This window comes from Solea senegalensis, linkage group LG6, assembly GCF_019176455.1.
Source record: "Solea senegalensis isolate Sse05_10M linkage group LG6, IFAPA_SoseM_1, whole genome shotgun sequence".
Taxonomy (NCBI): domain Eukaryota; kingdom Metazoa; phylum Chordata; class Actinopteri; order Pleuronectiformes; family Soleidae; genus Solea; species Solea senegalensis.
In genome coordinates this window covers 3,718,184-3,734,047 of record NC_058026.1, presented here as the reverse complement: position 1 = coordinate 3,734,047, position 15,864 = coordinate 3,718,184, and the positions used below count along the sequence as shown (strand labels likewise).

The following is a 15,864-nucleotide window of genomic DNA, read 5'->3' as shown; positions in this document are numbered from 1 at the left end:
AACAACGCTGCACACTAAAGTACCCTTTAGAAGAGGGTTTCTCAATCCTGGTCCTGGGGACCCACTTCCCTGCATGTTTTAGATGTTTCCTGCTCCAACACACCTGATACCACAGCCTGATAATGACCCATTTATTTGAATCAGGTGTGTTAGAGCAGGGAAACATCTAAAACAGGGCAGCGGGTCCCAAGGATCAGGATTGAGAAACCCTGCTCTAGAGTGGTAAACACATACTTGCTTCCATCCATTTGTGGCCTCTAAAGCAAAATATAACTTCATGCCCTTGCAACTAACCCTAACCCTACTATGGGTGCCCATCTAATCAGAAAGGGTGCCGTTTCCTACTGTCCCTACATGACAGTGACCCAAAGGGTGTCCTTAGAGGAAATGATATCCAATGCTCTATAAAATGCCCATCCCTTTTATAGGTGTGAAAGAATATGGGAAATGGAACGTCCCTCAGTCACCAGATTTAAATCCAATTGCAAATCTTTGTTGGGATTTAAAGAAGAGAGTTGCAGCAAGGAAGCCATCAAACATCACTGAGCTTGAAGCTTTTGCACATGAAGAATGGGCAAAGGAGTAAAAAGCTTGTCATCACCAACAGAAACCATTGGGTTTGAATAATACTGCACATGCACATATGTTAGTAGAGTTACAAGTTAAGTCAACTTCTGTTGTCAAAATAATTCATACGTATCAATAAATGTTCTTTTTTTTTGTTGATTAATGAGTTTTTTGGTCATTTATTCTCATTATCTTTCCTCCACGCCACTATAACGTCTTGTAAGGCGAGGGGGTTGAACAATTCTGATTGCAACTGTGTATACCCGTGCCGCCTGCCCCACCAGTGCACAGTTGGTGCCCTTTTAATTTTTGCCCCTGCACTTCCAGATGTCTCTGTGCACAGCCCTGCTCATGGCGGCACTTCACTGAATAAGAATTATGGGTCAGCGCACGAGAACCCACATTCAAACACAAATGAAAGGCGACACTAAACGAGCAGCGGACAGATGTGTCATGTTTTGATATGAGGTCACCTCCTCCTCCTCCTCCTCCTCGTCCGTGTCAAACAGTTTTTGAGATGAGGTCACCTCCATAAACATTTACCTTCCTCTTCACCACGACCATTGTCATTTCCTCAACCCAGGGTTTGGAATAACACCAGTAACTTAGCAGAGTCAGTAAACTGTCAGTTATTCCACAGCTTGTCTATGTGTAATATGTGTTTGTCGTTCCCTTTAGTCAGTTTCTAAATGTGTGTTAAAAAATTCACATGGGTTTTATCTTTGGTATTATGATCCTCCAGTTAATCCCTCTCTCTCTCTTTTAGAGAGAGGAGCCTATTCAGTTCTTCTTTTTCTCTGAAATTAATTCTTAAACCCCTCGGTCGCCCGGTAATTTATGGACAAACCTTCTTACAATCCACAGTCTCACCTTGTTTTTGTATAAATAGTTTATTAGTATCAGTAACATGTCAGAAGGATTGTTTTTCTCCATTCTTACAAGGATAACATACCTAAATGGAAACAGACAGCGATAGAAAATGAGAGGCTATAAAAAAATAAGAGGATATACTCTGTGTGTGTGTGTGTGTTCGTGTTTGTGTGTGCATGTGAGAGTGTGTGTGCGTGTGTGTTTTTGCTGAGGAAGAGTAAATCGTCGAGTACAAAACCTAATCCCAGTCACTGTTTCTAGAAAGGATTCCAGCCAGTTTTTTAATCCCAGTCACTGAGCCCTTTATTCTCTGGGGATGAAACAAGACGGCAAAGAGAGACGAGTCCTCTCTTTGTATCCAACGACTGGTTCTCCATCGAGGAATCGCAAATCTTGAGGTTCAGTTTTCAAGTTTGTGGGGGATATTTTCTTTGTTTTCAAGGAACGATTCAGGATCACATGAGTCAAAGAGGTGATTCTCCATTAAACCTCCCGAAGGTTCATTTGTCAGAATATACAGTAATCCATAAAAGCAGTCACAGTCAGTTGCTGTCGGGTGATGAGGACGTTGGAGGCAAAAAGGTGCTTAGTCTTCTGCTTCAGGCCATAATGTTTGTCCTCTGTTCTCCTCTGCTCCTTCATCACTTCATCTCTCTTCACCTGATTCCTGTTGAAAGAAAGCTCAGGTGAACACAAAGACACAAACAAACTCTCCATACCCAACACAAAATACGCTACACAAAAAAAAAACAATTTCTGTTGTTACCATCCTGCACAGTTGTTGTTGTTTTTTACCTACAGCAGAGGTTTTCTCAGTGGGAGGTGAGATTACAGAGGCTCCAAACTGTTTTCAGACAGGTTTCATGGATATAAAGAGCTACATCCACACTAATACCCTTTAATATTAAAAGGTAAACAACCTCCACCCAGCAGAAATTATATCTGTGCGAACACACCTGACAATCCTTATCACTGTACACCGGCTCACATGCACACCAGTGTCAACAGGAATCAGGGTGTGTGAGCTCATTGATACTCAAAGGTTGGAAACACACTGTCACGTTTCACATGTGTACATTTGTACTCAAAATAACAAGCCCAAAATACAAAGAAAATAGAAGAGACTTGATGGAAAACTGTCTGAAACATGAAGACTAATGGAGCAGGGGGAATAAATACACAGGGACAAACCTACCAGGACACAGGTGAACGTCATTCAACACAGGTGAATCACATTAGGGCGGAGCAAGCAATCACATTAGGGCGGAGCAAACAATCACAGGGAAGAAGAAAAGAAATGTGGAAATGGAAAGGCACAAGGTAAGACAACTACAAAAGTAAAACAGGGAAGTCTAAGCAGACACAAATCAAAAATATAAATAAAATGTTCTTTGCATCCACTAGTTAAGTGGATGTATTGCTTTCCAACCATGCCAAGGGACAAAGGACACATGTGAAGAGTGGACAAAGACGGGGCAGTTTTTGCAAATTTAATGCAGATGAACCTTCATCATGTATTGGGTAATACTGCTGAATGTGTTTCAATGGTCCAGAAAAGTCCAGCTAGGACTTCCTTTAATGGGGTCAATGTGGACACAGAAGTGAGCGGACGATGAAATTTACACCACGCGGACCCTCTGCACACATGTGGACACAGAAAGCCCCTCCAGTGTGAGATTTAATCATTTGAATAATTAGTGGATTTGTGCATTTTGACGGCAGTGACTTCCAGTTAGATGACACATTTGGATTTAATATCACAGATGTGAAGCCTTTTTAGTTAATTACCATGTAATGCAAACAGGTTATTAGTTTTATTAGCAGTTGGAAGTGGACAAAGGTATTTTTATCAATGCTGCAGCCTGTGAATGGCTGCAGTCCAGGAGAGGTTTGGAGAATAGGGAGTTTGTGTATGTGTGTGTGTGCATGGGCGTGCGTGTGTGAGTAAGGGGGGCGGGTGTTGTTGCCCTGAGGGACTAATTCAACCAAAGAGGAAAAACACAGTAAATACCTCAGATATCTTATCAGCTCTTTTGGTGTCAGTAGACACATTCAGACTGGAACAACCTTCACATGTGAAATGGACCAAAGCATTTCACACACACACACACACACACACACACACACAACTATCCTTTTAAGGACACTGCATTGACTTCCAGACATTTGGACAGCCTAAACACAGCATTAGCTTATCTTAGCCCCAAACTTAACCAGTTCCTCACAAATCAGGATGTGGTCCAGGTCTCTATGAGGACTACTGGTCCTGTGTTTATACCAGAAACAAAACAGAGGTAACAAATACATGTATATACGCACACACACACACACACACAGCTCACCATTGTCTGTGTCTGAATTTGAACTGATGTGGCGTTTGTTGGTGCACATGCAGTCCAGGTGATCCTCCAGCCTCACCTGCACCTCCCTCAGCTTAGGCCGCTTACGCACATACTCCACCTTCGCCACCTGGGAGGAGAAAAGGAGAGAGAGAGAGAGAAAAACAGAGGGAGAGAACTAAGTAAGTAAGAAAGAGAATCCAATGGGGACAAAACCAAAAACACAAGAGCAAAAGAAAAACCCTTTCAATCCTTATCACATAAATATCGAGTCTAGTAATGACATGTGTAGACTAGATACCAGTGTCACGACCTTGACATATCAATATACAGTTGTTTTTTAAACTCAGCCGTTAACAGCACATTTATGCTGCTAGCATTACCAACCTGCCATTATCAGGGCATTAAAAAAAGTTTATTGCCCTAAGTGACAAATATTATCAATATAAAGAGTGATTTTGACCAGTATCTGAGCAATAACGATTCTGGAGTATTTTTCGGCTTATCCCTAAAACAGCCATAGAACATGCAAACCCTATGAGGATGGAATAGGGGATTAGGTCTCTGCCATGGACTTTCTTTTTGGTATGAATGACCCAGAGACATAGTGTGCAGTTGCATACGCAAATGAAGGTTGCCTCAGTTCATGCAGGACACAGTAGTCATACAGCAGTCATGTGTGATGACAGCTGACCGTAATCTATTCGCCGCGCTCCAATTCCAGTCTCTCTCACACCAAGGCCATTGAAACACACCTTCCTCACTCATTTCTTGCGACACCAACGCTGCCTCCAACGTTCTCGATCAGAGTCTAACAGGCTTACAAGTTTAAAATGGGCTGACTCTTATACGGGTTCCTGCGCTGTGCTCCTTTCTTTGTTCCAGACTGAACTAAGAACAAAGAGACTACAGAGAGGCCGTCACATTGACACCTACAGATTTACATGTCTACAGAATTAAGCTAACCCCAATCTGTCTTTGGACTGTAGGAGCCAAATGCTTTGTTACAATTATGGTACAGTAAGGTATGGAATTGTAAAAAAGTACTGGGTCAGGCTTGCGTTTCGACTGAGATAAGTACCTTTACTTACGACGACATACTGGTAGAACGACAAAGAACAATGACATCGAACGCAACACAACACAACAGACAACAATGGAGGACATCCAGCAGCTCTTTTTTCCTGCTCACTTTGTGGCTGTTTGTCTTAACTAGACGTCACATTTTGTATGAGAATAGACTGTGGGTGTTTACCTCGACTTCCATGGGATTTGGATACATTGTCACCCCAATCAGCTGACTGTTGTGGGTGGAGCTACCCTAAACCGTACCATACCATTTTACTTTAGGGTACCAAAGAATGGAACAATTGGAGCCAGTTATTTTTGGTACTATTCCTAATGAAAAATACATACCATATTGTACCTGTAACTGATCCGTTCCTCACGGAGGAAAAACAGTTAAAGAAAATCCACGAATACATGGGAAGAACATGCAAACTCTAGGCAGAAAGTAATTCAAACTAAGAACCTTCTTGCTGGGAGACACTGGAGCTTACACCGCAAACATACAGACACAATTGTGCACACACTCACGTCCCAAACAAATCAGAGGAGTAAGTGTGGTTGCACAACATCTCCACTTCAAGTCTGAACAAACTCAGACATCGACGAGCCAAGACTAAAAAAACAGCCATTGCGGTTCAGACGAGGTGAGGATCTGTACTGCTGAAGGAATAAGCCAGAGTTCAACCTTCAGGAGTTCTAATGCCATAACTATACATCACTGTAACTGTGAAAACAATGGTCAAAAGTTACTCTCAAGCTGCTTTTAGGCTCGCCCGAACTCTGAAGATTATCTGGAAATCTCCAGTTAATGTCCAAGTGAGCTCACGCGAGAATGTAACAGGAAAAATTGCATAATCCACAGCGAGTGAATGCATGCTTAAGCAGGGCATCACCACCTCACCTGGATCCTCCATGGGTTCTCCTGCTGCTGTGAATGCGCCACAAGCAAGCGCTGTCACGTGTGTGCAGCAAACTCCGGAGAATATCTGCATCCAAATCTAACCCGAAGTTCAATCTTACCGTGAGTTCATGTCTGACAACTGCTTGAGAGTGTGACTTTTGGTCTGAGATTGTCTCTTTTATGCCATGAACCCTAAAACCAAGTCTTAACCTCAAAACAACCCCTTGGAATTTAAGGACCAGTCCAAATCCAAGACATCAAAATGACCTTGAAACAATAGTTTGAGTCATTGTGCATAACACTGATTGGCATAATATGTTGACCTAAACCTGATTCCATCCTGAACACTAAAATCCATATTTAAATTGCAACAGCCCTTTGGTTGACAAAGAAGTTTGGGAAGACGACCTCCAACTCCATACTTACAAAGGTCCTCACAAAAAGTGAATATAAGCACACACACAAACACACCTTGGGTCAGCCTCTAGTTGGCAGGGTATGACTGTGAACCACTTGGGTTTTAGTGAACTTATTTCCAGCTCTGGCAAAGATCAAAAGGAGGCAGTTATGCTCTTGAACTAACTGCCAGACTCTCAGTCAGCAGCGCACACACACAGGCTGGCACAATGGCTGAGCTCGGGAGAGTAACTGTTTTTGGCAGGTGTTTAGTGTATTTCTCCAGTAAGTGGTGGTGTGTTTACATGCCACCATTGGTTTAGATTTTGTGTTCAGGGCCAGGGCCACTAAATGACAAATAACAAAAGCCTCTGCACAGTGATTACCGGTGCTCATGGCTGACATGCCAACATAGTCGAGCTGTGAGAAGCAAAGTTATATTGCCTACTCTACTGTCTTTGATTGTTCTTAGTTTAAACTTGGATGTTGACCGTGTACTGAACATAAACAGCTGGAGCTGTGTTAGTTCCTCAGGTTTCAGGGACGTCTTTCAGGTTCCTACCTTGACCATGCGGTGGTGCTTGCGAGCTGCCTGACATCTCATGTTGCTGGTGTTGCAGCAGCCGGTGCAGCGCTTCACCTCGACGCACGGTGGCCAGATGATGAAGTTGGCAGCCGTGGGGTCCACCTGGCTCCTGGGGATCTCATAGATGGTTGTCCGTACCTTGCACACCGCTGGTAAGGCCTCTTCCACCACTGAAGGAGAAAGAAAGAGGTCAAAGTGATCAGAGATTTGGTGGGAAAGTTCTGTTTGGTACAGTATGGTGCAGTTTGGAATAGTAAAACCCTGAGTCAGGCTTGCACTTTGACTAAAAACAGTACCTTTACTTGGTAGGCGTGATGTGGGCTGTGCCCAATGGCCACATAGCGTGACATAATACCGGTGCAATGACAATGAAAGACCAACATCGAACATGACACAGCGATCAACAATGGAGGACATCCAGCAGCTCTTTTGTTTCCTGTTCGGTTTGTGGCTGTTTGTCTCAACAAGTCGTCAAGCTTTGCCAGTTTTATGTACAGCAATCACAAGGGATTTTTTGCGATATTTCTGACCATATTGCATAATTTGATTCTGGTACCCCAAGGGAAGGGTGCCAAAGAATGGAACAGTTGGGGCTGGTTATTTTGGTACCACTCACTCTCAAACACCAAAAGTCTATAGAGGAAATCAACTGCTGCCTCATTTGGTAAACTTCTCAAATAGGTAAATACAAACAAAGGATTCCAAACACCCAAAATTGTCACAAAATAGAACATATTAATTTAGGGCCTGTAGGTGTAGTGTTGCCAAGTACAGCCTGACAAGACCCTAGATATCACAAGAACATTCTCAGAAAGTAGTTATGGGTTATCCCAGAAAGTCCCTTTTTGGGAGAAAATATGCCAGGGTCTGAAAAGTTGCTAAAACAAAGTCACCAAGCTGGCAACACTGTTGTTTGGTCTGTTTGCTTAATGATAACTTTTGTTTTTTTTCTTTTCATTTTATTCATTTTCTGTTTCTGTGATTACATTGTAATGTGCAGAACATTTTCTTTGTTTTTCTGGTGTAGCAGCGTTACAGTGCCACTGAGAGGCCTGGCATACGCGTGTACTACAGCGTTTTGAGTTGCTTTGGTGGCAGTTTTCCTGAAATGATGCCGTGTTTACGGGAAACATTTTCGAAATAACAAATAAAAAGATCATTTTACGACTCGTTCCATTTCCATGTGGATAGGGCCTTAGCGATCGTTTGTTCCATTCTGTAAAACTGCTACAATTGTATGGTCTTTGGTGCTGTAGAATGAGTGGTCTACAGTGGTTTACAAGTAACACAAACTGCAGTTTCCATTCAGAAAATGGTGTCTAATGGTGAAATAAAGTATTAAACATATTCTTAAAACCTTTTTTTTGCGTGCATTTTTGCAGTTTTCCATTCTGTAAAACTGCTACAATTGTATGGTCTTTGGTGCTGTAGAATGAGTGGTCTACAGTGGTTTACAAGTAACACAAACTGCAGTTTTCATTCAGAAAATGGTGTCTAATGGTGAAATAAAGTATTAAACATATTCTTAAAACCTTTTTTTCGCGTGCATTTTTGCAGTTTTCCATTCTGTAAAACTGCTACAATTGTATGGTCTTTGGTGCTGTAGAATGAGTGGTCTACAGTGGTTTACAAGTAACACAAACTGCAGTTTCCATTCAGAAAATGATGTCTAATGGTGAAATAAACTATTAAACATATTCTTAAAACCTTTTTTTCGCGTGCATTTTTGCAGTTTTCCATTCTGTAAAACTGCTACAATTGTATGGTCTTTGGTGCTGTAGAATGAGTGGTCTACAGTGGTTTACAAGTAACACAAACTGCAGTTTCCATTCAGAAAATGGTGTCTAATGGTGAAATAAAGTATTAAACATATTCTTAAAACTTTTTTTTTTGCGTGCATTTCATATACAACCAAACGTCAAAAGGGCAGAACTATCCCTTCAAATGGAGTGTGTGTGTGTGTGTGTGTGTGTATCTCACCAGTGCTTCTCCTGTGTCTGGTGTGTGCTCTCTTCAGATCAGGGAAACTGTGAGAGAAGTCCTTGTGGTAGACGTGTTTGGTCTCCTCGATCACCTCGTTCTCTGGACAAGACCAAAACAATGGAGCACAACAAACACACACTGTATTCAGACCTCACACACACTCACTGTCAACAACACAGTTCATTCATGAATATTCCCACATGCATGGATCAAACTCGCCAGCACTCTGGGGCATAAAAGGCTTAACAGCATGGTTTTGAAAAGTCAAACTCCCATTCATTTTCTGCATAGAGATTCTGATCATCAGTCATAATACTGTAACCGTGCGAGGACGTCTCGCCACAGGCTACGGGATTATGAAACGCAAGTCATTATCAACAACAACTCGGTAACAACTGCCATTTAAGTAAACACTGTGTTTTATTTGTGTTGTCAAGGAGAAATACTGTACAGTCGTGGTACCCTAAGGAGTAATGGTGATGATTAGACGGAGCTCCTCGTTGCCATGAAAATGATTACTAAAGTCACCAAAATCACGTCAGCTACGATGAGCTTGTTCTTGTTACGTTCTGTTTACCGGAGAGCTGCCATTATTTTTTTGGATATACACTGTAAAAACAATGGTTAAATTCATTAAAAAGAGCAGGAATTTGTTGGATAGGAATCATTTGGGGATGTGGGATGTATAGCACCTTTGATCTCAGGCTACAAACAAAAAATTATAAGCTTTCACATGAGCATTTCACCTCTGTATAAGAAATAATGTGCTCCCTCTCCGATGCCCTTTCTGACACAACACAACCATTTATCCGGTATTGGAACTGGCACATGGAGTATTGCCAGGGGCAATTGAGATTGTCTAATTAATGAACAACAGGGCTTGGGTACCTTGCTCAAGGGTACCCCATCCCTTGACCTGGCAGGACACAAACTGGCAACCCTTCGGTCATAAGCCAAGCCACAGACACGGAGACACAATGACCCATGGCAGTGGCGTAAACAGGTCAAACAGACTCTAAACACAAGAAGAGGAAGACAACGACGACAAAGACAAGTGATTATGACATTGTTGTTTTCCCAAAGGTCCACACGGTGGGTGTAGTGGTTAGCACTCTTGCCTTTGCAGCAAGAAGACCCGGTCGGAACAAGGGCCTTTCTGCATGGAGTTTGCATGTTCTCCCCGTGTTTTTCCGCTTTCCACCCACAGCCCAAAAACTGTGTGGATGGTTGTTCCCTGCTCTGTTTGGGAAAGCCCATTTGCTTAGTTTCAAAAGGTATCGCTAATGTGATACAAACACGAGTTTTTCAATGGTAAATGGAGCTAGCAGCTAGCAGAACTACTGCCACGTCTCTGCTTTTTGGGGTCATAACGCCTGGGTAATACTACAGTAGGGTGCAGCCTTAGAAACCTTCTTACTATTTTCAATATTTATTTTGGTTCCTAGTCAAATCTCATAGCTGGTCGTGCCAGTTCTGAACTTAATAATCTTTTCGTAATAATTTTCTAATACGTCAGTGGAGAAAATGAACGATGGAAACTTTACCTCCTGAACCAGTTTACTCATGAAACGTCATTTTCTGGATAAGACGTGAGCACAAATGACAGATTTAAACGCATGTCTTTGTCAGACTGAATGTTTTTCTTGAGTACAAGGAGAAAGATTTGCCCAAAAGGTCAAGCATCCAAAGCACTGAGTCAAAAAAAAGAAGAAGAAGAAAATATCCCGTTATCTGGGCAAGACATCTTGAGGACAAATTGGCCGCCTGACAGCGAGTGAAGAGACGTTCACATGCTGCAGTTTGGTGTTTGTTACATGCGTCTCTCTTTCAAGTCTGTCCTGAGCTGAGTGCCAGCCTAATTTGGTTACTCTTAACTCACTTACGGTGTTTATATGTGTCACTGTGTAAATCAGATTCTTAAATTGAATTCACATAAAGACACAGACACACACACACACACACACAGACGGGAGGTCACTCTGGGGTTGACACAACCCGGCGGCAGAGAAAATGTCGAGCCAGTACTTAAATCACTTTAGAAAAGCAAAGACACTGAACTGTGACATCACAATTTAAACACGAGTGACCTGAGTTTTTGTGTGATTTAGGATCAGAGGCCGTATTTTCAAGTGAAAACCACAACTCAGTATGGATTCTTTTTTTATCGATAATTAGAAGCAAAGTACCATTAATAACATGAGCTCCTACAGCCAACTTTGGTCATTTGACACAAACTTTTTTAAATCTGTAAATATTAGCAGTTATGGAGTGAATCAATCACAGGGCTCAGCTGAATTTTTGTTGTGATATCACTTGGTTACTGATTCATGGAAGATACTTTTCAATAGGGCTGCAACGATTACTCTATCAATCGATTACTAAATTGTGTAATATTTTAGTAATCGATTAATCAGTTTGAGTGTTTAAAATAATTAAAAACACCGTTTTTTCTGCATCTTAAATGTGAGTATGTTCTGGTTTCTTTGCACCATTTTGGTTTGTGGACGAAACAAGACATTTGACAACCTTTGAGGTTTGTGAAGACACCGATCAATATTTGGACCAAATTAATCAATACCAATTTTTTTTGAATCTGTGCAAAAAACTATGGGGAAATTCTATGGTTTAACTGGTTCAAACCAATGGGAATGTGACAAATCTGCTTCGTCTGCTCTTTCATCCACACAGTTTGGATGCGACGCTTTTGCTCTGTTTTGCTTTACTTTTCAAAACTTGGGATATAGTGCTCAATATCATTTTTTTATCAATTCAATACATCAGATTTAAAGAAAGACCAAAGTAAAAAAACAACAAAAGTAACTGCCGTAACAGTATGACATCACATGTACAACTGCTGAGTGTTAACAGCCAATAGGAACGCCCGCTCTCTCTCTGAACTGTCCTGTGATTGGCCAACAGTCTCCCACCATGAGATAGTGGCATAATATGTAAGAGTGTAAAATCCAGTGATGACGTATCGTTTTATGAGATTTTACATCATTTTAATGTAAATCTCTGCCTGTCAGCATTAGCGTATCATGGGTTCTTTTTGTAAAATGTCACCTGATCTGTTCAGTGTGTGAGACACTGGGAAACCATAATGGTTCTGGCTGGACTCTTTTAACTTGATTATAAACACCAAACCAACCCTCTTTTTGTTTAACGTGTGTGTGTGTGTACCCGTCACTCTCACTGCCGTGTGTGTATGCAAGCAGTCACGCACACACGCCTGCCTATATACACAATGTGCTCCTGAAACACAACAAAGTCCACCTCCAACATCTCCGTCTCTCCCACCCGCCCACCCCCCCTTCTCTGTGAGTGTCTCTCTCTCTCTCTCTCTCTCTCTCACTCCCAGTCTGTGTGTGTTGCTCACTCGCCCTGCCATGCAGGAATTTGAGCATGAATTATACATAGCGACACAGCAGCCCTTCATCGAGCCCCTGCTCTCAGACCAATAATGGGCAGCATGACAACAGCATAATGAAGTGAGCCACTTGACCCCCACCGAGGCGGGGAGCCGTCACACTCGACATTTGCATCTCAATGATGCCAGGATTAATGGTGGCATCGTTTGCTCGGAGCAGCACACATTCAAAAAAAAAAGATGTTATTTCACAGGCAGTGAGAAAAGTTCCGAGCGGGAATTAAGGGTGAATGAAATCCTCAAGTTATTTCCTCCTGCAGTCTCACCTCACTAAATCAATCTGCTGTGATTTATTAGCAGTGGAAAACTGGCATCTGCCGCGCTCTCCAAAAGGCAAACGCTAACGTTGTCTAAACTTGCAGACGTCTTCCTTCTGCTGCATCTACAAAGCTCACACGGAGCTTCGAGCTCAACTGCAGCTTCCCAAAGATACGGTGAAGAGGAGGTCAATGGGACGTTAACGTGACTCACTTTCCTGCACCGCAGAGAAAATCTGAATTTTTTTTTTTTAGCTTGCTGGGTCACAGGAGCTGACGGTCTGAGGTCAAATGCTAAGTTTGGATCACTTACACAAAGTCACAAATGAACACTGATGGAAGCAGCAGTGAACTCCTGTGAACCGTGACGCACACGCACCGATTCTCTCCGTGGACTTTGGTGCACACTTTCACAAAGCGACACAAACCACAGCTTCCAGTCAGAGAGATTTTTATCAGCTGACCTTTTGTTAAGTGGCTAAAATCTGTTTTTCTCCACTGGTCGGCCAGGATTTCACTCTTCAGTGTCTCAGGCAGATTGCTGCTGGCGCCACATCGCATTAAACTTTAAAAGGAACGAGCTGCAGCAAACGTCTTTCTCCGGCTGAAATAAAATCAATGCATCAGTGCAAACTAGAGACTATTTTAAGAAAGAACATAAACTCTTATAAAATGATTTCTTCCCTGACACATGACTTCAAATTGTCACAGTTACTTACTCATAATTTCTATTTTTAATCAATAACACTGTACTTGGAAAGGAAAGTTAGCAGAATTTTATATTAAAATAAAAGATGTAAATCTGCACAAATTGGTTCTGGGTGTTTGATCTATCTATTTGTCTATCTATCTGTCTATCTATATGTCTGTCTGTCTGTCTGTCTATCTATCTATCTATCTGCCATTATTATACCCTGGCAAAACGTGTGCCAACATTTCTATCAGAATCCAAATGTAAACATACAACTGCAATTCCCACAATGCAACTTTCTCAGCATTAGATACTATATTCACAGCTTAAACTCCACTCTACACCATGTGCAGTCTCTGACACAGACACGTCTACAGTAGAACATCTTTATATTTGAATTTATATACAACTAAAGACCTCATATAAGTAGCACATCCTTAATATAATGAACAAACAAACCAGGACCAGGACTGCAAACCATCGTTTTAACCTAGTACTGGTAATTAAAGCTTAAAGTAAAGTAAAATATAGTCTTATTTTTCTAGCGAGAAACTAAATTATTTTTCTTCTTATGCAAAAAATAGGAACAATGAGGCTTATTTAACTTTCTTGAAAGTTGAGTTTAAACTATTACATTTAAAGAACAATTCACAACCCGTTCCGTCTGACGATTCTAACGACTAATGATTCAGTCACTTGAAACATTACCGCTCACCTGCCCGTCACTAGTTTGTGTCGCGTGTAAAACGACGACGCGGCGGATTCGCGACGCTGTGCTATGGCGGCCGCGCCCGCGTTGACAGGTAATGGAAAACGACGTGACTGAAACTGAGTCGAGTCGAGTCGTGCTAGAAAAAGTGCATCGTGGAAAAGCGCCATTAGTGAAACTATGGTCTTGAGGAACCATAAAAACATTAAAAAAAAACACCTCCTGTGTTTGATGTTTTCTTCATTCTGGGCTTCTGTACTGTAACGACGTCATTGCACTCTGTAGAAAATGACCTGCTGCTTGCAAAAACATATAAAGGGGCTCACTCTAAAGCCTCTTTCACACTCAAAATTTGTGGTAAACCTGGTGGTTTTTTTTTTAAACCTTGTTAAAGCTACTAAAAGAGGCTATTAACACCTTTGCCACTGCCAGTGGTTTTTCTTCCCTGTGGGGTTTTTAAATCGCACCTACGTCACCTGTGCATGAAATGTGATGTCACGGATGTGCATGGAAACAAAACAACACTTCTATTGATTTTGCTTTTATTTTTTTATAATTTTGTATGAAATTATGAGTTCAGATATTCCAGAAATGCCATCATTCCACGTGGAGAGGTTATTGTTTTTGTTTCTGTGTATATATATATATATATATATATATATATATACATATATATGTGTACATGCGGACTATATTATGTACTGTATGTGTCTCCTTGGTTTTTAGAGATTCCTGTGACAGTTCTGTTGTGAGTGAGAGGGAGACAATTCGTGTTTTTATCATTATTTATATGAAAAATGACTTTCCTGCCCAGTTACCCGTACATTTTTTAATAATTTGGGGATGAAAAAATACGACTCCACCGCCACCACCATAGCCCTTTAAATCAGTCATTTAGTTGATACGGAGTGTTAAAAAGAATGAATGCTAACGGCTGAGATGTGCCAGGAAATGGCAAAATAGAGCAGATGAAGACAAAATGAACTGGTTTAAATGGAAATTAAACACATTATGATTTTACCTCAAGCTAAAACTGTTTTTGTTTTTTTACCAGTGCATACATCAGGCCACAAAAACACTTCCAAGTTCTTAACTTTCAACCAGGGACAATAATGTTGTCGATTTCTACGCACAATATTGGTTAAATGCCCCTTAAAATAAACATTTCCGCACAAATCAACGCCTTCACGTCGGCGTACGATGAGGCACTGTCCCCTCCAGGGTTCACAGAGGGTGCAAAGAGCAAGACGGCCTTGCTGGTCTCCTAGCAACATGCAGCGAGGCATTTCAGTAATGAGATGAGAGGACAGCATCCTCTCACTGTGCAATGAACCAGATACAACTCATACCTCAACACAGAGTCTCTCAGTGAACGGGGGAGACAGGGAGAGGGAGGCACCGGCCTTGACCAGCACAAATGTAACACATGAAAATTCACTCTGTATCAACATGCACTGCTTTTTTTGTTTTTAAAGTTCTGTTGTTTTTTAAAGTGTGGTTGCATGAGGAAAATGAACCATGAACCTCATTCCCACTGGTCCAAAAACCAGTTTTTCACCAGTGGGAATGTGACTCTGCAATGCAAGCTGGTTTTTATGCCGGCTTCAGCTCAGGTTTATATTTATATATATATATATATATATATATATATGTATACATATATATGATTTTCTCTTTAAACTTTGGTGCATGGGATTATCATTAAATGATGAAAAATTGGCCAACAAATTCTTAGGATATCTGGGCTAGGGCTGCAATGATTATGTGAACTATTTTGATTATCTACTATCGATCAGTTTGAGTATCTTTTCAATCATCAAAACCTGATCGTTCAGCTTCTTCAATGTCAATACTTTCTGGTTTATAATAAAGAAATCGTTCAAACTGAATCATTTTGCTTTGTGGACCGAGCAAGACATCCGAGAACGTCATTTTTTCCACTTTTGCAGACCAAAAAAAAACTTGATAAATCGAGAAAATAATCCTTAGTTGCAGTCCTAGACTTAAACAAGTGAAGATTTAGCAAAAAATGGATCAAATCTGTTTTCCACTGGGCATCTCTGTCGCTGT

General features: G+C 41.3%; 1 protein-coding gene across 1 annotated transcript in view; it reads right to left on the bottom strand.

Annotated features, from left to right (window-relative positions):
* Window positions 1–1,441: 1,441 nt before the first annotated feature.
* LOC122770440 (platelet-derived growth factor subunit A-like) overlaps window positions 1,442–15,864 on the bottom strand; it is a 15,557-nt gene continuing 1,134 nt past the window's right edge. Inside the window, exons 3-6 of the mRNA XM_044027293.1 lie at window positions 8,708–8,809; window positions 6,704–6,897; window positions 3,780–3,906; window positions 1,442–2,104 (exon numbers count right to left, since the gene is read on the bottom strand). Coding sequence (XP_043883228.1) covers window positions 2,094–2,104; window positions 3,780–3,906; window positions 6,704–6,897; window positions 8,708–8,809 — 434 coding nt within the window. The 3' untranslated portion in view covers window positions 1,442–2,093. The remainder of the gene's footprint in view (window positions 2,105–3,779; window positions 3,907–6,703; window positions 6,898–8,707; window positions 8,810–15,864) is intronic.